We start from the raw sequence: 24,437 nt of genomic DNA, 5'->3' as shown, positions 1-24,437 counted from the left end.
CAATGTAAAGCACATGTTAACAGGATGAACTCGTATGCAACTAGTGCTTCTAAAATAATCCCATTTGGAGGCCTAAGTTATAGAACTTCCCTTGAAGTAAAAGTCCCATATTTGATCTACTATATTATATCAGCAGGAAACAGTAACAAATTATGAATTATTCCTATCAAAACTAGGGAATAATTTATTTTACAGGAGTTGCAAGTAAGCATTTATTAAATCAATATCACAAAAAAATACACATGGTGGCAAATGTAACAGCTCCCAGGATGCTGTTAACACAATGAAATTCAGAAGGCTACAATGGAAAACAGTCTTTGAGCATACATACATCTTTCACCACTGACATATCACACACCAAGTGTCCCATGTGCTCATTTAGAAGCACAGTGTGTTTCAGGGCTTTAAGAGACACACATTTAATCTCATTCAATTTGAAAAGACCTTGAAATGTTCAGAACTCAAAAAACAAAACAAAATAAATAAAAAACAAACAAACAAAAAAACCCACACACACAAAAAAAACCCCACCAAAACACACTTCCCCCCCCCCAGCAAAACAGTACAGGAGAAAGCACACAAGAGGAAGCAGTTCAGGGGGAAAAATACGAAGTTTGAAAGCCAAAGCAAACATACCTTTCAAGCCAAATGAGCTCCCTACTCAAAATTATATGGATTAGGGTAGCTTGTCATCCCGCCCATTTTCTGAGATGTCTCAACTCAGCAAGATAGCAGCTGGTGGCACTGAAAATCAAAGGCATAGGGAAGCCAACCTCCAGTTTAATATCTTAGACATTCACAGCAAAGCATCTGCTTACTTGTTCAGTCTCTTGGCAACTGAGATTTGTCACCAAGGTCATGACAGATTAAATATTTTAAAAAATGAATGTCAAAATGCCTAAAGGAGGGGAAGTGGAGGTGATTAATGATGTATCCTGATAGAATAATTTTCCCATCTTTGGTTGAACTGTTGTTTTCAGCATCATCCACAAGGAAAAAAAAAAACAAAAAAAACCCAAAAAAAACCCCAAAAGCTCATCAAGTTCAGAATCCTTTCTATTCAAAATTCTTAACTGACAGAAATTCTTTCCTACTGAGAAAAGTGGAAACCGAAATCTTCTACCCATGTATGTCCTTCACTCATCATAAAAGGATTGTGTCTTGCATTACAGAAAGCATCATTGGCAGTGGCACTCTGGGGGATTCACAACAGCCTGATTCTCTCTCACAAGATGAATAAGAGGAGATCAGTGAACAGCTGATAGATTTTAAAGTCACTAGCACTGCAGGTCACAAAATATCAAAACTGAGATTCTGCTACATTTTGCGAAATTACACAGAGGAACTCGGGTCTGGGAGGACCAAAGGAAGGGTCATAAAGAACATTGGAGGTCACTCTCATAGCTGGAATAAGCATCAGAAATTTCACTGTGATACAGCATTACATGAGCTGGTTGAAGGTATTTCAGGAAAAAGGTGTACAAAAGAGCAAATATGGATGCCAGGTTCCCTGTGTGTAACCTCACACTCACAGAAATAGACCACATAAAAAAACAAAGAGCAAGTGAATATTACCCATGTGTAAGAACAGAGTTAAAATTGGATTTCATGTTCTCTTTATTGGCTGATTTCAAAGTTTCATCTCTTCCACCTATGGCCTTGGACTAGTCCTCCCCATCATAATCACTTCATAGTAATCTAGTAATTTGTTCCAATACAAGGCTACAGAGCAAGGATATAATAAGATGCTAAATCTGCACAAGAGGGAGAGAGAAGAGAGCTAAGCCTATAACACAAATTCCTGGCATCATATGAAGGTCTTCCTAGACAACATTTAATTTAGCAAATCAGTGCAAGAATATATACAAACAAAGTTTATGCCAGAATCAATACATCATATATTATCTTCTCAACAGTAATTATCCCATTACATTTGTGGAGGGGAGAAGTATGTAGGCCAGAACTAAACTAAGCAAAATGTCACTATCTCGTCTGAAAAATCTACCAAGAAGGACTCACTATACTGTTTTTCAAAATCACTAGTTTGGGGGTGAGTGTTGTTGCTGTTTGTGGTGGTTGTGTTTCTTTGGTTTCAAGAACACTGACAGGTGTGCTACCATCTTCAGCAAATTTAGAGCAATCACGATCAAATACACAGGTAATACAGGCATTTTGCTCCTAAAAGACTGATGGGTACCAAGACTTTTATATGTAGGAGCAGTCTCTCACTTCATTCAGCTTGCTGCTAAGAACAGTCATGTTTGAAACTGTGCCATAAACAAGTATAATATGCTTGACCCGATTCCTGTTTGATTTACTTGATCACCACGAATATATTAACCCTTCTCACTGTTCCACAAGAAATGTTAAATGTGCTGTGCTAAATGTCTCTTAAAACCCTGTTTGTACAGCTTTCAGTCCTTCTCACTTTCTCACTGTTCAAATAAGCCCAACAATCTAAAAATAAAATTATGTGAAGACATTTTTCAGAAATAATAAAAGTCCCAGTTTAGCCTGGTTGCTCCTCAGAGACTCCACAAATGCACAGGAAAAAGTACAATAGTGAAATGAGTCTCAAAAGCATTTTTTACTTTAATTACTTTGTTACCTCCCTTCCATAAAGAAGCACTTGAGTGAAACAAGTTCAAAAAGCAAGGACAAGTGAAGGGCAATTTTTACAAATATGCCAACTTTTAATCTGTGGTTTGACTTTTTTTCCTGTAATATTTTTTTTAAATGCTTATCCCTCTAAAGCCAATGATTTTTAATAAACTGCTTTATTTTGACCCTGAAAGTTTGCTCTAGGCTTGCAAGCTTGAACAGCTTCTACTTTGTTATTAGTAAGTAAAATAATCTTGCTTGCCAGCTAATGCCTCCAGATTTTCTCTTCCAAAATTTCCACTACCTTCAAGTTCAAAGTCCTAATTCCTAAAGCGGGAGAAGAGGATCTGCCCTTGTGGAAAGGCAGAGAAACAATTCCCCATCCACCTTGGTTTACAAAAGCTTCAGGAAGCCTGTTTTAATGTGTGCATTTAGTCCTGTGCAATCACAGCCATAGAAAGCGTATGTGTGTTGTCCCAGAAGTGTCCTTGTCTCATCACCAGCCTTGCAATATTTCACGTCTCCCTACAACATCATCTCTCAGACCTATGTCACTACCAGCATCCCTGCCTTCGGCTTTGGGTTTTAAAAGATTTTTCTGACCTTCATAACTGAAAGAGAACAGTAAAACCATGTGACCAAAATGCACTGTAAAGTCCAAAAACTGGTCAGCAAAGGTGGCTTTCAAATGTGCATTTGTGAAAAATCCCAACCCATAGTGAAGTCAATCTCAAAAGTACAAAAAGCTACCCAGAGTATTTAAGACAGTGTTAACAAGACACACACAAAAAATATCAGAAGAAAAAAGCTTCAGAGATTACTCCCTTACAGCCAGGTCACAGATACTTACTTGTGCACTGACAGGAAAATTTCTTAGGGTTCTATAAAGGATCTGGATAGTGACAACACACAAGCACGTAGGTGTCAACCTGAGGTTCTATAGCAAGATATTCCCTCCTGGAGAGCCATAAACCCCACAGCACTGTCAGGGCACTCCTCACACCAGCTTTCTAAATATAAACCACCTTTCCCTCCTGTCAGCCATTTAACTGCAAACTTTCTACTCCAGGATAACACTTAGAAATTTAAGTGTTGAGGTCATTGCATGTAGAGAACCCAGAATTACCAGCACAGCTTACTTCAACGCTGCTCAGTAGGATGGTGCTGAAGCCTTAATTTGTTGCCCTTCCAAGTGCTTTCAGCTGCTTTGCTGGCCTTGTGCTTTCACTTGGGTGAGCATCTCTCCTCCATGCTCTGGATGACTCCCCAAAGCCCAATATTTGTCCTTCCTTTTATTTCATTTTACAGCTAACAAACACTTCATCTCTCTTTGGTGAGCAAGGGTGCCTATTTTTGTTACTTCTGTTTGCTTCCTAGAAAATTCAGATAAATATGCCTTAGATATATTGAATATATTTTTCTTCTGCTTTAAAGTAATTGCTCCGCTTAAAGCCTGCGAGTAAACAAATATGATAAAATCTAATTTGTTTTCTAAATACTTAGTATCCATCCAGTGAACCCTCTGACAAAGGACTGCATGCATCAGTACTGCAGCCCCCACTCTTCAGAGTGTTCTCATCTTCCCCCGTTTTCTAAAACCAGGTGGAATGACTTTTCACCAGTACCTGCAAGGTATTCTCCACTCATTCCGCTTCAAGCAATTCTTGTTTGGTGGCATTTGCTGATGGTTTGCTGGCTTTCTATGACAATTATCTCCTCTAACTGCCACTCACAGTTCCAGCTGGATGGTTTTAGCTGTCACCAGAGGTTAATATTGCCTCTTCCCCATCTTCTGGAGGGTTCTTGACGCAGCAGATTTATCCCGGTAGATGTGATGCAGTGTCTCGGAGGAAACAGAATGACAGCGCACAAGAGCTCAACTCTAGACAAACTCTAAGCTGACACCACGGTGACATGAAAAGTTCAGTTAAAAATTTTGCAAGAACTATGAGCTTTTTATATAGAAAAATAACAGCTTTTATCCTCAGAGCCTAAACAGCTCTGTATTTGGTAACAGCAGGAAACCATACTGTAAACAATATGACAAGCACTGCATTATTACCTGTTTATATGCTAAATGATATAAATTAAGATAGAGACACACACACACCCCAAAATTAATTATATTTCAAAATTGCCTCTCTGAGGGGAAGGGAAGGGAAGTGATTGCAACTATTATTAGTTGTAATGCAGTATTCAAAAAAAAAAAAAAATCAGATCCCATTACTCTGTGCAATTCTAAAACACACTCAGAGGAAGGTTTTATTCCAAAGATGTCACAATCTAAATCGATAAGCCATACAGAGCAAAGAGGAAGCTGAACAAAGCATTCTGGATAGTCAAAGCACCCAAAACATGCATCAATACAGGGACAAATCCTGGAAGACAATGTAGCTGTAAAACTTCATTTCAGTCACAGAAGATGCAGTTCAGCCAGATATTATCCTTAACTCTGGAGTTTCTTTCTTGTCAATGCAATCCCATTTTTTCTTGTGGATCTAATTAGCTTTTCACAGCAAAATATCCTTATTTCTTGTAGCCAGCAGCCACTGGCTTCAGACAATTCAGTTGATACAAAGCTATTTTTAGCCCCATCAGAAGGCTTTTCCAAACGCTCAAATTAGCATTTCCTCATTTCTCTCCTGATCACCTTACACCTACAAATTCACAAGATACTTGAAAGCTTGCTTTTCATTAGCCCTTGGAAAAGAAACTCTAAGAGATCAGAGGATCAGATTTTGTGAGTATAACTTGCTGAAAATAACAAAAAAATCGGACATTTGAAACTCATTTTCAGCTTCCATCTTACCAGAGGAACAATTAGTTTGCCTGGAGCATGAAACAGTCTACAGAAAAGAAACATAAAGCGAGAAGACATTTGAACAACACTGTTAGGGCTCACTGTATCTAAACACGACAGGAAAACTGTGATGTCAGATCTGTATCCAGTTTTGTAAAAAGCACTCAGACAGGTGCTCAGGTAATGATATGAGCAAGACTGCTTTTTTACAATGAATATAACCAAAGCAGCTTATAGTTTGAAGAGCTATTTTAACAGTCAAAGCCACATTAAGAGCTAAATGACATACCAAATGGCTCTGCCAGGGAATAAATTTAGAAGGTCGACATATAACCCACATGAAAATGACAACAGTGATGGTTACTCGAAGTCCTGCCAGGTGCCCTTTAATAAGCAGAGAATGTGATTAGTGCTGCAATGCAAAGAGACAACGTGCTGCAACATGACTCCATGCTGGTCTGCCAGGAAACCTTTACAATAGAGACCCTGGCTGCACTGGGATTTTTCATGCATAATAAATAAAGCAACAGACTAGCAGATTCAAGCTCCTTGCTGAACACCAGTGCCCTCCACCGTGTATGCTGAAGATTCCTCCAAATACTACAGCAACAGAGAGAATTTATGATTTTTCTCTTCATGACAGACTGCTGAGTCCCCCGGGACCAAATGTCAGACACATGACTACATCTGCCGGCTTCGTGGGGCTGCCGCGAACATCTAAATAATACTGTCAGCATAACGCAGAGATCCATCCATCAGCCTGCACAGCCTCCTCTCCCCATTGGTGCTCACTCTGCCATAGAAATATATCTTTCATAATCCGTTACAGTACTTTCCCGGCTGATGCTTTATACAATAATTCAGTTGGAGTCGTAGAACTTTACTAAGAGAATGTAACTCATTAATTAAGAGGCAGTGGCTCCCACGTAGGAACCCTTCAGCTTCCTTATTACAAAATGTGGAACCAAAGTGTTTGGGATGCCATTAACACCACTACCACCTCAGGATGTGTATCACCAGCTCCCTAAGTTTTGATCACTTTGATCACATTTGTTTTTTGGCTCATAATTGCTATGTCCTACCAGTGTAAAAATATAAAAAACAAATTTTAACAGATCATGAAATAACAACTCTTTTGCTGCCTCTCTAGCACTATTGCACACTTTAATTCAGACCATTTGAAGCATGACCTGCCATTTGAGCGGAGGGATATTTTATCCTAATTTCCTCTACAAAGGCTACTTCCATTAAATTTATTATAGCTGTTTACTCTCCAGCTGGATGAATTCCAGCTTCAGAAGGATGCAAATGCCCGTGTCATGATGCTTACAGCTGCAATTGCACATAAGCCACAGAGAAGACAGAATCTTGAAGCTCGTTCTAAAATACAGCAAACAAAAAAAGCAGTGGGAGACAAAACGAACCCTCTTCTGGTAGGGCCTATGATTTAGCAGAAATGTTGAGAAGTGATTTTAAAAATGTTTCATGATAATGCTGTTGTATTGAACATTCTGAAATGGTGCTTAATGTGATCAGTCAGGACTTTGTCTCCTCATATGTCACTTGTGCTTCCATGTGAAAAACAAATTCATGATTGGGTGGCCACCTTGGTATTTGGGGTTGGTTAATTAACATTAATTAATGGTGCCCTCTCCCCTACCATTAGTCACGTGAAAAGCAGTGCTAAGTAGGTAACCTAAAAAGAAAAAAAAGCTGAAGAAGGTAGAGAAGAAGTATCAAATGAGTAACTGCACAACAAAAATAATCACAAAGCCCCCAGTTTCTTCCTGTGAACACTCATGCACCACCATCACCCGCACTGGCAGTGCCTCGATGGTGTGGGATGCTACACAGAGGTAGCCAAGACTGGATTTGTTGACTACCTCACTGAAGGACATCTTAAATCCTCCATGCAAGAAACTAACATAGCCCTGAGAAGTCAGAATTCACCACACTGACTATGAAAATGCAAGGAAAACCCATTTGCACTATCTGAAGTAACCACATGTCCGAACACTTAACATTTTCTGGTATGGTGTTTTGAAGAGGGTAAACTTGAAACATCCTCATCTCTCTCTTCCAGACACACAAATTCCCCTTTGAAGGCTGCTTTAAAGCTGGACTTCAACTGAAACTAATTAGCTTTTAAAACTGTTTCTAAAACAGCCACTTTTCCCTACACATCCTCCAGTACCTTTTGTTTAGAAGATTTTTATTGGTTTATACAGGTTGAAAAAAGTACTAAAAGCAAGAGCAAAGGAGATATTATGCATAACTAAGGTTTTGGGGAGCCAGACTACAGAATTGTCATCCTTGTAATGATTTTTTTTATTTAACTACTTCAAAGAGGCTTGAATAAAATTTCAGTATTTCATTTTAATAAAAATAAGACATCTGCATTTGGAGGTTCTTCAAGGCATTCTGTCTCATGTCCTGTGGTTGAAGCATAGTCAAGGCATTGTTGCATTTTATAGCATCTCTATTTCTGCATAGTTAATACTGCTTGATTATTTAAGTTGTAGCATTACATGAGCTGCATGTGGTATGGTAAGTGTTCTCTTAGAAGATGACTATTCTCTTTTACAAAAAAGGAGGGTCAAAGAGCCTTCTAAACACATGCATTTTAGGGTAACAATCAAACCTCCTTACTTCTTCAGTGTTGAAAACACTATAGACTCACAAACCTGGAAAAGCTCAACTTTCTCACAGTGATTTAGTTTCACTGTGTGCTGCAGGCATTCAAAGATTCTGTCTTAGTATCATGAAGTTCAGCACTAACATTGCAGTACCATACTCAGGTAGAAAAGCCACTCAGTAAATGCACACACAGTTTTCAGTGCTGGAAAATGCTTTTCTGGTATGTTATACAAAATTTTTATTAAATAAATTTCCTTCTCTTTCAGTCAAAAATAGGCTGGCTCCCATGATGATTAATCCTCGATTGAGGTGAAAAGTGCAAGAACTTTTGTTCTCAAGTGAAAAGTCACACAAACATGAAAAGATATTACAATACTTAAAAATTTGAGAATTAATATCACAGGACAACACCAAACCAAAACAAAAATTTGTTTTTGCCAGGGGCTAGAACTGAAGATGTTTACACTTTTTCATGTACTAATATCAACTTTTAACTCACTGAGTTCAAAAAAGTAGGTAAATTTTGAGACAACCCATATCTCATTATCCTTCCTATCAAACATTTATCTCATGATCACATAAAAGCTGAAATTCTACCAATTTTGCCACAAAAACCAAGGGAGTAGGGGCCATCACAGTGAGGAGAACAGACAAATTTTGTGCTGACTTCATTAGAAGAAAGCAAGAAAAGTGAATTCAAATAACTGAACCATACAAATGGATGCAGACTATATAAAGTAACATGACAAAACCTAACTGCTTGCTAGCCCTACAAATCAAACAGCTTGTATCCCCGGCAAGATGATTGGAACACTACTTCAGCATTTGTGGAATGAATCATAAATCTAGCTTCTGTCTTAAAAATGTTTCTATTTAAAAAATGATGCAACGAGAAAAACACCAACGCATTTGTATATACAGCCAGAAATAGCGACTTGAATATACTGTTAAAGGCTTTTGAGTTTACCCTTCATATTGAATTTGAGTTATTTCAGTTTAAAAGTAAATCATTCAAGGATTTACTAATTAATAAAAACATTGATGATATCATTGATCTAAACAAAATCTGCTTGAATGATAAGTTATTAGAAAATTGTGCGATCGAGTAGACACATTCATGGAAATCTATGTGATATCTTTAAGGGCTATAACAGCTGACAACTTTGAACTAAGAGTGACCAGTGATGAGAAAAATCCTACCACAGAATGTTCTAAAATGTCAACCTTTTAAAAGCATATGTAAAAATTCATTTAGGGGATAAATCGTATCACAGTTCTTCAGCTCAAAAAATTTGCAACATCACATTTCTGTTGTCCTTAAAATAAAATTGACTAGCTTCCAGCATTGATAATTTCCCCATTGAATTCAATGAGCGTAGCACACAGCTTAGAAAGGCATATGATGTTCTTTACATATGCAAAGTTTTTAGTTTATTGTAACTTTCTTCTAGAATTTCTTTCCCCTACCCATTTTTTCCAGAGATTTCTGCCTAGAAGGCAGAAAGCTTAAAAGGAGAGAGAAGGTTGTTCAAACTCAATGCTTTGCTTTCATGCACACTGGAAGGATCTGCCAACAGTACACTTTTACTTCATCAATTCAGCAAGAAACAAGATTGCTCTTCAGTCGACATTCAGAAGCACCAGCCTGACAATTAATACAGGCATGTGACTCTGAACAAGTAGGAAGAAGGCAAAGGGAAAATCTTTTCTTAAATCCAGCCATAAGCTAAGCAGAACTTAACAAGTTCACTACAAGGTTTAACTGAAGAAGGATAATTGGAAAATATTCTACATCATATATGGAAATATACTATATATACAGAATGCCACCTCTGTGGCCACTTAACGAAACCTAAACAATTAGAGCATGGAATGCAGACTGGATACCATAGAGCTGCTTTCTCTGCATCTGTCATACCACACTTAAAAAAAATTAAGGAAATTATTTACTTAATAATACATCAGTCATGGCAATCAAAAATATCTATGTGGATAGAGTGCTGAACTGAAACTTAGAAGACTGTTTCATTTCCAGCTGTGATTGGCATAGAATTCCTTTCTTCGTCTGTCTTGCCCTGACTATTAATGGGGATAATTATGCTGACCTCCTTTTTTAAAGCACTTGAAAATCTACAGCTAAAAATTTTCTTAAACAAATAATTCTAAATAATAGCAAACATATCTCAGACTTCAGTTATCAACTCATCACATGAAAGCAAGGATCTGATTGTTCCTGGAATTAGTACACAAAATTCAATTTCTCCACTGACATTAGCTTTCTAGTACTTTCATCACTATTACAACAGCTGCATTTTATACTAAAATGCACTAAAAAACCTGACTACCATTGATTGACATTTTGAAGATTTTCCAAGTTTCGAGCTACAAAAGGCCCAGGATTTTTTTTTTGTCACTGAAAATTTCCATGTTAATAATTTTAGTCTTATTAAACAAAGATACTTTTGATCAGCTTCAGCTTAGATGCTATTCTGAATCTCCAGCTTGAATTGTTGCAATGGCTCCAATCTCAACGAGGTTGTACTACTTTGCAAATGTATTTTGCTGTTACATCCATCAGCCTCTCTCTCCTTACAGGGGTTGGTCTATAAGGACACATTTTCATCATCACCACTTATGTCACTGGATTCTCTCCTTCCTTCCTCTGTATCTATATGTTACTTTCCTCCTTTCAGCTGCACACAATGCCCTTAATCACTCAATATGTTTGATGTGCACGTTTTTCTTTCATCTTGTGCTACTAAAAGTGAAAAAAGGTGAGAGGATTTGTTATAAAATTAAGCTACTTACCAACTACTGCCAGATTATGCTCTGAGCCACATGCAATCTGAAAAAGAAATACATATGACTAAATGAGAACCTGCTCACCAGTAGGAAAACAGCCACAATTATGATAGGAAATTAAAAATTAACCTGAAACAAACAACTACACTTTGTAGGATGCAAAATCAAGGTTGAAGATCTGTCACTCTTAAACGAAATTTCATTTCTAACCTCACTTAGGGGCTCAGTGGCTGGAGTGTATGTTTGTTTTCTTAATAGAGGCATTTTCTTTTCCAAATGCAGTCACCATCACCACTGACATTTCAATCCTCTGAAGTAAGACTGGTCACAATTCTACAAAAACACCACACCCTTGAAAACATTCACTGGATCCAACAAGAGGCATAAAGCAAAAGCAGATTAAGCCTTTGCAAGCTCAGAGCCATAGAGACAGATGGGATTCAAAAGGGCGATGAAGATCTCCATTTCTCTTATCCACAGTTTTTCCAGCTGATCCCTGGAGAACTGCTCAAAGTACACAGGCTCAGTGTGCTAAACCTGAAGTAATATGATCCCTTTGGCCATTTGACTAACATGGAGAAAAGCTACCATAGAACTCAACTCTTCTATTAGGTCATTAATGATGGAAATCAGTTATTAACTTCTTTTCAAAGCAAACTCATAGTCAATGTATTTGTCTTTCTTTGCAGCTGCTGTGAACATGTCTGATGTTTAAACTGCTTTAGCACATATCACGTAGTATCACTGAGGTTTTTTAAGTTTTTCACAGATGATGGTAACACAAGCACCAAGAGTAGCCCACTGTCCTACTGCAAGGGCTTGTCTTTCCCATTGAATTCTTTCTCAATCTCACTGCTCGCATAATTGTCTTATGCAATACAGACATCACTTTACACAAGGTTACTCTGCTGAGTGTCCTCAAGTTTTTAATTGAAATAAAAGCAACCCTCACAAAATTCTGTGTCCCGTTCACTGTCTTGCACCTACTTGCCCATTACACCTACTACTGAGCTGGAGAAAATTAATAGGCACATTCTCCTTGAAGTGTATTTACAATGGTAAAATATAATATAGAAGTATATGCTCAATTATATTGAAAAATAGAAGTCCACACCATCAAAATTTTATATGATTTTATGCATGCATAACTTCATAGTTTTTACGGCCAGAGAAACAGCTATAATCACCTCAATGGCTGCAGAACATAAAACCACAGAAGTTAATAAAACAGATCTTCTACTCAGCTTACTGTGCTTGAGTATTTATTGGAGAAGAAACACCCAAAGACTGACACGCAGACTAGTTTGAGCACTTGTGTTACAAATGAACACCTCAATCACTACTGCTCATAACGCACCCCCATCACAAATGTGACATGGAAATATCTGGGCAATGCCATCCCCACAAAATACTGGCAGGGAAGACAAAAAAGACTCTTTAGGACAGGGGTGCTTAGCCAGCACAGTAAAGCACTTGCTAAAACAGAAAAAATAATTCAAGACACAGGACACGAGGTCTCATCTTCAGAAAAATCAAGACAGAGCAGCAGGAAAAGCAACATAATGCAAGAGCACTAGCAGGATTGCATCAAGTCTTTTATCCCACAATATTGCAGACAGGAGAAACTCTAAATCCTGACTGTTAAATGCATAAATCATCAGCATATCCAAGATCACTATCCTCACCACAAGACAGAACCCTACACAGGAGCTGGGCTGGTTCCTAATGCCTATTTACTAGCTAATGCTCTCACCTGTACTTCTCAAGCTTAAAAGCTGATGCCATGGAAACAAGATCCACACATGGAAACACATGAAAAGCCTTTCTAGCAAAAGAGCAAATTCTCATCTTCACCAAGTGCTGAAAACTGGATATACTGGAGCTGCCACTAATAAAATAAATAAATTTTATCTGAGGTGTGTATAACCCTATCTTGGCTACTTCCCTGGGAAATACACTAACACAGGCACAGATTCAAAAGCATCAGCACAAAAGAACTGCTCAGGCTGGTGACTGATGCTGCCAGGACCTGCTTCAGAAACACTACATTAAAAAAGAAAAAAGAAAGCCCCACACAAACAAGGTGTTATTTAGATTGTAAAAAACATTCCCTGACGAAGCAGCATTTTCTTCCTACATCTACATCTTCCTAAATGCCTAATAGAGGCATTTACAGAGCTGCAAGCCAGATAAAAGAACGCTGGTGATCTCAAACAGCTTTGCACGCTATTCATGCAGCTGTTACTCTGCCCACTGTTCAGAGCCACCCAACAGCCAGCTACCAGGTTGTAAGGGAGTCAATCAATCCAGTCCAGGAATTCCTGCATCATACAGACTGGGCAGTGCTGGGGGGCTGCCCCCATGGCAGCCACTCATGGCCAATGCACTGTACAAACACACTAGCTACAGCTCTGGGGCTGACGGGGTACAAGCTACTGCAAAGCATCAGTGAGTAGTGCTGCCTCACCCCTTTTGGGTGGGTAAAAGCCACCTCAGTGGAAGTGCCAGCTTTGCTAAAAATTACTGAAGTCAAACAAAATCACTGCTGAAGGCAGTGGATTCACCTTCAATGGCCCAGAGGAAGGACATCACACGCCATGTACCAGCAGCAGTTCTATGCTCTAGAGAAGAATTTGCTAGATTGAGAGCACAAGGTTCACTACAACTCTGCCTTATCTCAGGGCTTCACCAACTGACAACACAGACTGACTTTGGAGGAACCCCCAAATAAAAAAACACCCTCAGGGGACTCTAAAGTTAGCTTTCTGGAACACCTTATTCACCATCCATGCTGTTTGTTTACACCATCCACCCACAAGATTTCTGCTGGCCAGCACACCTATGACTCCAGAGCTCAGGAGGGACCACACCACACCACAGAAGGAAAGCCAGGTTGCCACTGCTTAATGAACAGCACTGCCTTGCAGGTATTTCACAACATCTTTTTTACAATAAGTTTTAGAATGTGACACCCCATGACTCCCCACAGTAGGCAACAATCAGCTAAGAATGACAGATTTGCTGATACAAAGACAGACCAGCCAGAGACCAGCATTGCTGAACAGATGTTTTATGCTTACATTAGATGTAATAAGCTCTGTAGCCAGGGCAGGTCCTTGGGAAAAGCCTGGTATTTACTGCAGCAACCATAATTTTCTGGCTACTTCTCTTTGGTCCCCACCCCCAAAGTGCTGCAGAGAAATTAAATTCCAACAGACATCTGCATGCTTCCAGTGGATAAGTACATTCAGGGATACTTATAAACACATAATAATGCTTTCTAATTAGGCAATAATTTTACATTATGTTTTCATTGAAAAAAAAATCACTAATCTTAAAGACAAATCAGAGAGACTGCTGCTGAGTGAAGCATTCTGTGAGCTTAAGAAACATGACCCTCTACACAGAAACAATTCATACTGAAGTTCTCAGTTTGGAGGGAAATCTCAGAAGAGTTGTGAAGAATACTGTGATCTCTATATAAACGGTCTCAAAGCATTTGATAAACACCTATAAGGCTAGCAAAAAATGCTTAGGGACCATTTTACTCAGAACTTATTTACCTTATTATCTGTGCTCTTTCAACCACACATAAATTGTTTGTTTTTTCACTTAAATTGTGTGCTTTCAAGCTGTCTTCTACCTAGCAATGGTTGTGGTTCAGATCCATCCATCCATCCAGATTAAATACATGTGGTACAAGCAGCCAAGGGACCAGCATTTTATTAATCATAAATAGTATGATAAATAGCACAATCACAGACATAAGTTGCATGGACAGTGAGGAAAGACCTTAGCACAGCAACCACGAACTCTGGGCAAAACACCAGCATCTTTCTGCAGCCTGCCTATATGCTTATGGCCCAGTCCAAACAAAAATTGACTGAATGTAAAATCAGTGGGTTATTCAAAATAGGGAAAATATTTAAGAGTAAAAAAAATTTTCTATCTTAAAAACACTATATGAAGTAATAAAATAATAACATTTAGTATATATTATATAACTGTTCCCATATATATGTGTGTATGTGTATAAATATATAAAAGAAAATACATGTTAGGAAGAGAAGGTTATCTACTAAAGATGATGTTTATCAGGGATGAAGGTTCAGAGGAGAGATGAAGGTAAATACAGAGCACCTCCCTCTTCTATCTGAGATAGAGATCTTTCTGAAGAAGAGCTATCCCCCTTGTTTTGCTTCCCCCACAGTCCTATGAGGTAAGACACTATTGCTCCTCACCTTTGGAGACAGCAAGCAAACATACACAGGATAAAACTAACGTGGATATTTAGACATAGTCTCCTATTGATTTCAAACGGTAATTAAGAGACAAAAATACCTTTTGTCAGCCGTCCCCTAAGGGACTTTGGAACACTATAACAAAACAAGTCTGACAAAATGTATAAAAATCCAAGTTTCAAGTTAGTACCTTGACCACAAGGCTATTCTTTCTTTTCTTTCTGTACTCCCAGGGCTCCAACTGAGGATCTGTTGTGCAACCCATCAGGAAAGAGATGGGAGTCAGAACTGCAGGCAAAGTCAGTCCCACACTGCAGCAGAGGGGAAGAGACAATATGGGGAAGGGGTGCAAGGAAGAGGCACAGGGAGCTGCACTCACAACAGGGATTGCAGAATCAAAAATCACAAGCATCCAAACATCAGAGTGCTTAGCTAGAACAACAAAAGGATCTCAGTGCCATTTATTTTTGTTTCATTGCCCTGTGAGTGCACAGTAATTCCCTTCAGTTGCAATTACTTCCCAAAACATGAAAGGCTACAGAGGCTTCCATGACCTTGTAGAGATGAGAGTACAATGTACAAAAATGATTTTTAAGGATGAATGAAGATAGGACATTTAAGTTTTATCCAGATTCTAGTCACTACCATTTCTAACTTTCTAATTGCACCAAAGCATAGCTCTTCTGGGGGCAAGGAAAGGGAAGGAAACTTGCAAAAGAGTGAACACGTAAGTACTTTTATCCAGGACTTTAGCCACAGTATCTCAAATCTTTTGACAAATATCACTGTAAGGAAATTGCTAGGGCCAGAAGATGGCAAATTTTATTCATTCTGAGATCAGAGTCCTAATGGAAGAAGACGAGGTGACCCAGAGATTGCAGATCAAAACTTACATAAGACAGGGGAATCTTCTTTCTCAGAGCTGTTCTTCCATGCCCTTGATTAATGTATCGTAACAACAATTTGTACTGTTTGACATACTCAGTCTGACTACATTTGTATGCAGAATTCTATTGATGTGAAAAAATAAAATAAAGTAAAAGGAATCTAATTAGCAAAGCTGTCCTGCTTCCAATGATCCTTTACTAGGAACTCTGTGTTCCTCTTCTGGATCATTTGACTCCTGATTGATAAGAAAGCAGTTTGCTAACCTATTCACATCCTTGGCGAGTGCAAGACTAAGTTTAGTTTAATGCAAAACATGATCCTAGCTGTTGGCTGTAGCAGGTGAAAAGTAAGAGGGTAAGTGTCCTTATAGCTCATAAGACATTTTCCATTTTTCATCAATCTAATAACCTAATCTTTTACTTAAAGCAGATTTTTTTGATGTTGTGTGATTTGCTTTTTAGTTTGTATACAATTTGACTTCCACTCCAACAAGAAAATTCACAACAGATTTTAAACTGAAGCCTGTGCACTAAGTTCTGGAAGAAAACATTCCTTTTTAAGACACACCCGACCAAAAGCTAATGTGCCATGTAAGTGGACCTTAGCAAGCATGGAGGAAGAGAAGAAGCATTAAGACATTGCCAGGATGTAGTAAGCTCTCAAAGAAAGATTTTATAGCACTCTATAGCTTCCAGAGTTATGATCTATGCCCTCCCTGCCTGAAACTAATTCCAAGCCTGCGTCACTTGCAGCACAAGGCACAAAATGCTTTCTCCCCATGCAGCATTTCCCTTGTTTCTCCACCCACCATTTCACAGTCCTGTCTCCCATGACTCAATTTGCTGTCCTGCCAATTGGCCAACCCCAAGAGCTTGCCTTTACACTCTCCATGCCACAAGTGATGTATATATATCTATATCTATGTAAGTCTCTGCACACATTCCTACTCTATGACGCCAACCACACAATGCTATCTATGACACTGCTCTGCTATCCACTGACTCACTGAGCACTACACTTCCAGGAACAGCTTTGTGTGGCTAACAGGGTGAAGTTGCACTTCTGCGATTTAGTTGGTGCAGCTTGGGTCTCAAGTGCTTGCAGAAGATGGAAACAGTTGTTAGGCCAAAGCAAAAAAAAAAACAACAAAACAAAACACAACAACCAAACAAAAAACCACAAAACCAAACCAAACCAAAACACACAAAACTCCCTATAAACAACAACACAGGAAAAAACAAAACCACCAACCAACCACCAATTAAAACAAAACAAAACAAACAAACAAACAAAAAACTCACAAACAAACAAAACACTCCAACCAGCCAAAACAAAACCACATGCCAAAAAACAATTAATCTTTAGTATCGGGTAGGAAACACCACAATCTCAAAAGAGATCAGAAATGGGAGATGAAAATAAAAGAAGGAAAGAAAAGCTAGTTGTTAAAGCAGTCAGCATTTTCATGGAAGGTTTACATCACAGTAACCCACATGAACCCACTAAATCTGCTTGAAGGCAAGTGTGGTGACATTGAAAAACTGGACACACTGTGGTCACATTGAAAAAATGAAATATGTACTGTTTGCCTCAGACTGAGGATGGATGGACTGAGATGTCAACATGAAGTAAGACCTGTGTCCACCAACAAAAAAAACCCTCATCTTTAGATGACTCCAGGACAATACAAAAGTTGCTAAGATCTCAGTAAGAACACTCAGTGGTATTAGGTTTTAGTAGAATGACCAGAATATAGCCAAGACAAGAGTGATAAAAATCTTCACAAGTTAGCAAGGTCAGCTTGCTCTTCTCCATTGCCTGAAGATTTTCCAATTAGTTCTTGTATCCTTCTTCAGGCAGTTCTCTTACTTCCTTGGGGTTCAGAAAGCATTAGCATCTCTCATTCCAGGAAAATCAAGCTCTGCCACTTTTATATATCACTCAGCCTCACCTGTCTGTAAAAATTTTCCAGTTTTGTAATCAAGACCTCAGTCCCAAACCAATTTTTGTCTGTCCTTTCATCATTTTGAAAATGATGAAATAGTCATTCAATTCCAGTTTCTTTCCTGTAACAAGATATCCATTCAGTCTTTATTATGTTGTGAAAATTAAGACTAAGTATCCCTTCTGATTGATAAAGACATCATTCATCACAGCAGCCCTGATTGGTAATGTGTTCATACTCCTAACCCCATGACTGCGCGGAGCAAATCCCACAAGGCCAAAATCCTCACTAACATTACAGATCTCTCTATCCACATCCAAATATGAACTAGCGGAATGTGGTCTGCAGCAGATGCACAGTTTTACTCAAGGGAACTTCTTCACCATTTTTCTCAGAATTATTTTGATTTAGACTGTTTCGTGCACAATTCCCAGCTCCTTACAGTCCCAGAGTCTCTCTCTCCTAAGCTGAATGAGAGGCACTAAGACAAATACCTTACAATCTATTTAGGTTTGCTTTGGGGACTTCAGCTAGTTTGCTCTTTATCTGAGGCCACAAACACCATTTTGACAGAACAAATTAAACAAACCAAGACCATAGAAACACAAAGTTTCAAAATCTCTTCATACAGTGATTTGACTGTACCATCAACACACACATCCTTATGATTATTCTGATGTTTTCAGGTCAAGAACTATAGTTTGTAGCTTGCAAAAAAACTCACTTGGTATCTATCTTTTCTTTCTATGTTTTTGTACATGCAAACAGCAAAAAGACAAAAGTTCACTATAGCATATAAATGTCATCATTACCTATCTGAATGTGCTAATTTCTAGTACTCTGAACTTAATGAAATGGTTCTGTTAAACAATGATTGCAGACAAACATTCTGTCTAAGTACACATTATCAATCATTTTATAGGCTTGGAATAAAATCATGACAGCAAGTATTATCTGGTGCCAAAACACTGAATTCCATTTAAACAACTACTTCCAAGCTCCTTTTGTGGACATATAACTGCTTTTTTAAGCTTTTCAACAGCATCTGGGCTTCAAATCTCTTTCCTTATGGCAAAACAGACCATCACTTTTAATGCGTTTGGAATATTTTCTGGAATGTTCAGTGAAGCTGGGGAGAATCAGAGAGCAATCAAATGTGCATATTGTGGGAACTGAGCTCTCCCCAGGAACTCAGCTCTCCCCTAACTCTGCTGTTACTGCAAGCGATGTCGCTACAGTTCCTCTCCATAACAAACATACTGCAGTGAACTCAGGATACACAGCCTGCAAGATTACACAATAGTACAAAGCCTTCCTTTTTTTTTTTTTTTTTTTTGAACTCAAAAGAAAAATAGCACTTCTTGTAAAATTCATACCCTCAAACAACTGACTGTCGGGGTATTCTAACTGCATGCTGTGAAGAGGCAGACAGTGTCCCTAGAAGACCCTCTTAAAGGAGATAAGTGCTGGCAGTGTGGCCATGGCTGAGGCCATCCTACCTCAGGACAACAGCCACCACTTCATTAGCCCTGTCCAGCCGTGCTGCCCAGAGGGAACTTGGTCCCATCGACGTCAGGTCTGATGTCGCTGACCCTCCATAACCCTTCTTTTTCAACCATGGGAAGGTTTTTTGAACCTCCTTATAGTATTTTCCTCTTTTACATGGTTTTCACCCACACTATCCTTCATTAAAAATTGCATCCCAAACACCTGACAGTATTATCAAAAGAATAGCGCCATTGATGTCATTATGGAATCCTTCTCTTATTTTACAGCGCAGAGGCTTTTTGGCTTCTGCAATAAAGCAATAAATCCAAACTTATGATACAACTTAAAACATCTCAGTTCTTCAACTCTCAACACTGGGATGTGGGAAGACTAATTTTCAGAGAAATTACTAAATGTTCAAGGAAGCTCTCGTGCACAGTTGGATTGACTGCTCATTTCTCTGCTAGCCCTGCTGACCTTAGTGCATACTGTTGCTTGCATAAACTGGCAGTACATATATACAGTGACACTGAAAAAAACCTACTTAATTTCCAAAATATTTTATGTTATTTGAAAGGAATAAGCAGGTTATTCAAAGTATAGAACCACTACTGTGTAATATCTTTAGAAGTGTCCCTCATTGGACCCAATGCCACTGGGAAATATTAACCATCAGCAAGAATGCAAATTTTTGCCTGATTTCCAGCATGACACTCACTGACCTCTCCCTCCCCCACATATATGCATGTAAAAATAAAAGTGTTATCAACTTAACTCGTAGTCAAAAAAAAACCACTAGCACATTAAGAACTTCTCCTAAAATATGACAAAATAAAAAACAGAGGAAAACAAAAACATTTTTCATACACCAACTACCTCAACTTGAGGACAGAATTTTCTTGGTTCATTTACTCTCCAGAAGAGCTGCAGGCATGCAGTTTCCATAGTCTTGTACAAAAACATAAAGCCATGAATTTTGCTGACTGTCTGCTCCTTTACCTCTCCAAATAAATGGTGTTTATGCCTTTAGGGTATCATGTAACTCTGCTCTTCAGTGTTGGATTCTCTGTTTCTGTAGCACTTACTAACAGCACAGCTCCCTACAGCAAGCTTGCTGGAAATAAATAAAATTTGAACTTGCTAAGAGTCCAATGCATAAATGAATAGAAAAGCTCTTTGCAAGGACTCAAACAGAGACTGAGCCTTAATGCTAGACACAAAGGAAGAATTAGGGGGGGAAAAAGTGTCTGAAGCGACTCTACACAGCTGATAAAAAGGCATTTTTATTGAACAGCTGAATTATAGAATCATAGAATCATTTAGTTTGGACAAGATGTTTGAGAATATTGAGTCCAACCATTAATCCAGCACTGCCAAGTCCACCACTAAAACATGTCCCTAAGTGCCACATCTACACAGCTTTTACATACATCCAAGAATGGCAACTCAACCACTTCCAGGGGCAGCCTATTCCTATGCTTGACAACCCCTTCGGTGAAGAATTTCTTCCTAATATCCAATCTAAACCCCCCCGATGCAACTTGAGGCCATTTCTTCTCATTTTTTCGCTTGAGATATGGCAGAAGAGACCAACCCACACCTCATTACAACCCCCCTTCAGGTAGTTGTAGAGAGCAAAAAGGTCCCCCCTGAGCCTCCTTTTCTCCAGGCTAAACAAGCCCAGCTCCCTTGGCCGCTCCTCACTGGACTTATTCTCCCACCCTTTCACAGTTTCGTTGCCCTTCTCTGGACTCGCTCCAGAGAATGTCCTCAATGTCTTTTTTGCAATGAGGGGCCCAAAACTGAACACGGGATTCAAGGTACAGCCTCACCGGTGCCAAGTACAGCAGGATGATCACTGCCCTAGTCCTGCTGGCCACAAGATTGCTGATACAGGTCAAGATATCATTGGCCTTGGCCACATGGGCACACTGCTGACTCATGTTCAGCTAGCTGTTTATCAGCAACCCCAGGTCCTTTTCCACCAGGCAGCTTCCATCCACTCTTACCCAAGCCTGTACTCTTGTATGGCATTGTTGTGACCCGAGGGCAGCAACTGAGCCCTGCTGAACCTCATCCAATTGGCCTTGGCCCATCAATCGAGCCTGTCCAGGTACCTCTGGGGAGCCTTCCTGGCCTCCAGCTGATCAACACTCCCATCCAACTTGTTGTTGTCTGCAAATTGACCTCAATCCCCTTGTCCAGGTCATTGATAAAGACAATGAACAGGACTGGTTCCAGTACTGAGCCCTGGAGAACACCACTTGGGACTGGCCACCAGTTGGATTCAATTCCCTTTCCTGCCACTCTCTGGACCCAACCACCCAGACAGTTTTTTACCCAACAAAGAGCACACCTGTCCAAGCCACGGTCTGCCAGCTGCTCCAGGAGAACACTGTGAGAAACTGTGTCAAAGGCTTTACTAGTCTAGGTAGACAACATGCACAGCCTTTCCCTCATCCACAAAGCAGATCACTTTTTCATAGAAGGGGATCAGGCAGGTGAAGCAGGACCAGCCTTTTATTAACCCATTCCTGATCCCCTGGTTGTCCTGTAAATGCCATGTGATGGCACTCAGGGATGATCTGCTCCATGACTTTCCTGGGCACTGAGGTCAGGTTAACAGGCCTGTAGTTAACTGGATCCTTCTTCCAACCACTCTTGTAGTTCAACATCACATTTGCCAACCTCCAGTCAACTGGGGCCTCCCCGGTGAGCTAGGACTGATGATAAATGACGGAAAGTGGGTCGATGAGCACTTCCATGAGCTCCCTCAGTACCCTTGGTTGGATCCCACACAGCCCCATAGACTTGTGTGTGTCTAAGTGGTGTAGCAGGCCACTGACCATTTCCCCTTGGATTATGGGAGTTTTGTTCTGCTCCCTGTCTTCCAGCTCACGGACTGGTACTCAGAGAACAAGTGGTCTTACTATTAAAGATTGTGGCAAAGAAGGCATTATGTAGCTCAGCCTTTTCCTCATCCTTTGTCACTGTGTTTCCCCCCCCATCCAATAAAGGATGGAGATTCTCCTTAGCCCTCCTTTTGTTGCTAATGTATTTACAGAAAGATTTTTTTTACTGCCTTTCATGGCACTGGTCAGGTTCTAGCTGGGCTTTGGCCCTTCTATTTTTCTCCCTGTATAACTTCATAACATCCCTGTAGTCCTCCCGAGATGCCTGCCCCTTCTTCCAGAGGTGACAAACTCACCTTTTTTTCCTGAATTCCAGCCAAAGCTCTCTGTTCAGCCAGGCCGAGCTTCTTTCACCAGCTTGTCTTTCAGCATAGAGGGACAGCCTGCTCCTGCACCTTTAGGATTTCCTTATCGAACAGTGTCTGCCTTCAGGACTGCCTCTCAAGGGACAATGTCAACCAGGTTCCTAAACAGGGAAATGTCTGCCCTCTGGAAGATCAGAAATAGCAGTTCTGTTGTCCCCTCTCCTTACTTCTCTTACTTCATTTCCTGTAAAGAAAACAGGATGGATAGCAAAGGTTCTAAATGAATCTACATTGCAGAGTTCTTGAATCAAAACTCCAGAAGAAGCTAATAAAAACTGATAAATGGGCAAGACTGAGACAGACAAAATTTACTGTGGTCAGGTACAGCATAATAAATCTTTCTGGATACCAAAAAGAATCATTTACTGTTCACATATACAGACAGATTCTAAATTAGTCAGAACATCTCAGGGGAACTATCTAGCATCACTGTGGATGATCCACCAGAAATATCCATTCAACATGTAACAGCAACCCCAAAAGCAAGAAATTAGACTAGTTTAGTCCTAAAGTAGACAAACAGTCCAGATAATTTTTTTTAATACTAGTGGTTTCACTAGAAACACATATATTTCATAAAGACTTCAATTTACAGTGATATTTCTAGGACCTTTCATAGTCAGTTTGTAATTTCTAATGGCTTTTTCATTTTTTTAGTTGTTGTTATTGTAATTATGTATTTATATAATTTCCTGATCAGAATGCCACACACTGTCTAGGCAACTGCCCAACAAAAAATTCAAGTATATTACAGCTACATTTGACATTGACACATTTATCAAACTTTTATCTCATAAAAAAGAGGTATTGCATTAGTCTGACAAGATATATTTTCCATAGTCACATACTCACTGCAAGCAACTATATCATCATCCTTTAAACCTTTATTGATCAAAATTCATGTTAGCCACACCATTATTTGGCTAAGGCAAACACCAGGTTGACAGGCCTAAAATTATTTGAGTCATTTCGTCCAGTCCTTTAAAATACTGGCAGGGCATTGTCTTTCAACCAATCTTCTGAAACTTACTGTGCATTCTGGAAAAAAATTATCAGCATCGACAACCTATACAGCACTTGGGCCATCTCTCCTAAATCTCTGAAAAGGCATCAGCCTTAATTTTTAAAATTCTACCTCTAGATGCTGCAAAAACGCTGGTATGGAAAAGGGAATCTCATCACTTTATAATGAGATTTCTGCTTTTTCCCCCAAATTCAAAATAGAAAATATTACTAACATAAAATTTGCCTTGCCAGGGTTGGATGTTTTGCCAATAGACATATTTAAGAAGTTTTAGTATTGACAGTACATAATCTCCTCTATTTGTTTGAGAGCAAACTCACACACAGTATCACAGCTCTTTTCCTACCCCTATTAGATGAAGCTGGTCATTCTGTGTTGTGGTGGCTGCACCCAGTGCCTTATATTATGTTTTGTTTCAGGAGAGCAGAGAGGATTTCCCATCTGTTGGATACCCCTTAAGACCTCTTATTTCCAACTTGTTAATGACTGATAAACAGGTTTTTAACATAAAATGCCCCTTTTAATCCTATGAGTCTACTTGATTCTTCCTAAATAAAGCTTAACAATGGACATTGATATTGCAATCATAACTTTTCCCATAAGGTTTCATTCTGAAATATTTTGTTGCATCATGACTTAAAGGAGACCATTTTATTCTTGGATATAGACTACAAGGGAGTTGGCTAACCTAACCAAGGCGAGGAAGGCAGAGATATTGTCGGTGACTTCCTGCT

The 24,437-nt window shown here is 39.3% G+C and overlaps 1 protein-coding gene across 1 annotated transcript in view; it reads right to left on the bottom strand.

Moving 5' to 3' along the window:
* SERGEF (secretion regulating guanine nucleotide exchange factor) overlaps positions 1 to 24,437 on the bottom strand; it is a 149,803-nt gene that overhangs the window by 52,932 nt on the left and 72,434 nt on the right. The window contains 1 exon segment of the mRNA XM_039382425.1: positions 10,847 to 10,883. Coding sequence (XP_039238359.1) covers positions 10,847 to 10,883 — 37 coding nt within the window.

The sequence above is a fragment of the Pipra filicauda genome, unplaced genomic scaffold (assembly GCF_003945595.2).
Source record: "Pipra filicauda isolate LSUMZ 115617 unplaced genomic scaffold, ASM394559v2 scaffold26_size5592650_pilon, whole genome shotgun sequence".
In the NCBI taxonomy this organism is placed as follows: Eukaryota; Metazoa; Chordata; class Aves; order Passeriformes; family Pipridae; genus Pipra; species Pipra filicauda.
Note: the sequence above shows the minus strand (reverse complement) of the source record. Positions and strands in the feature narration are given on the sequence as shown.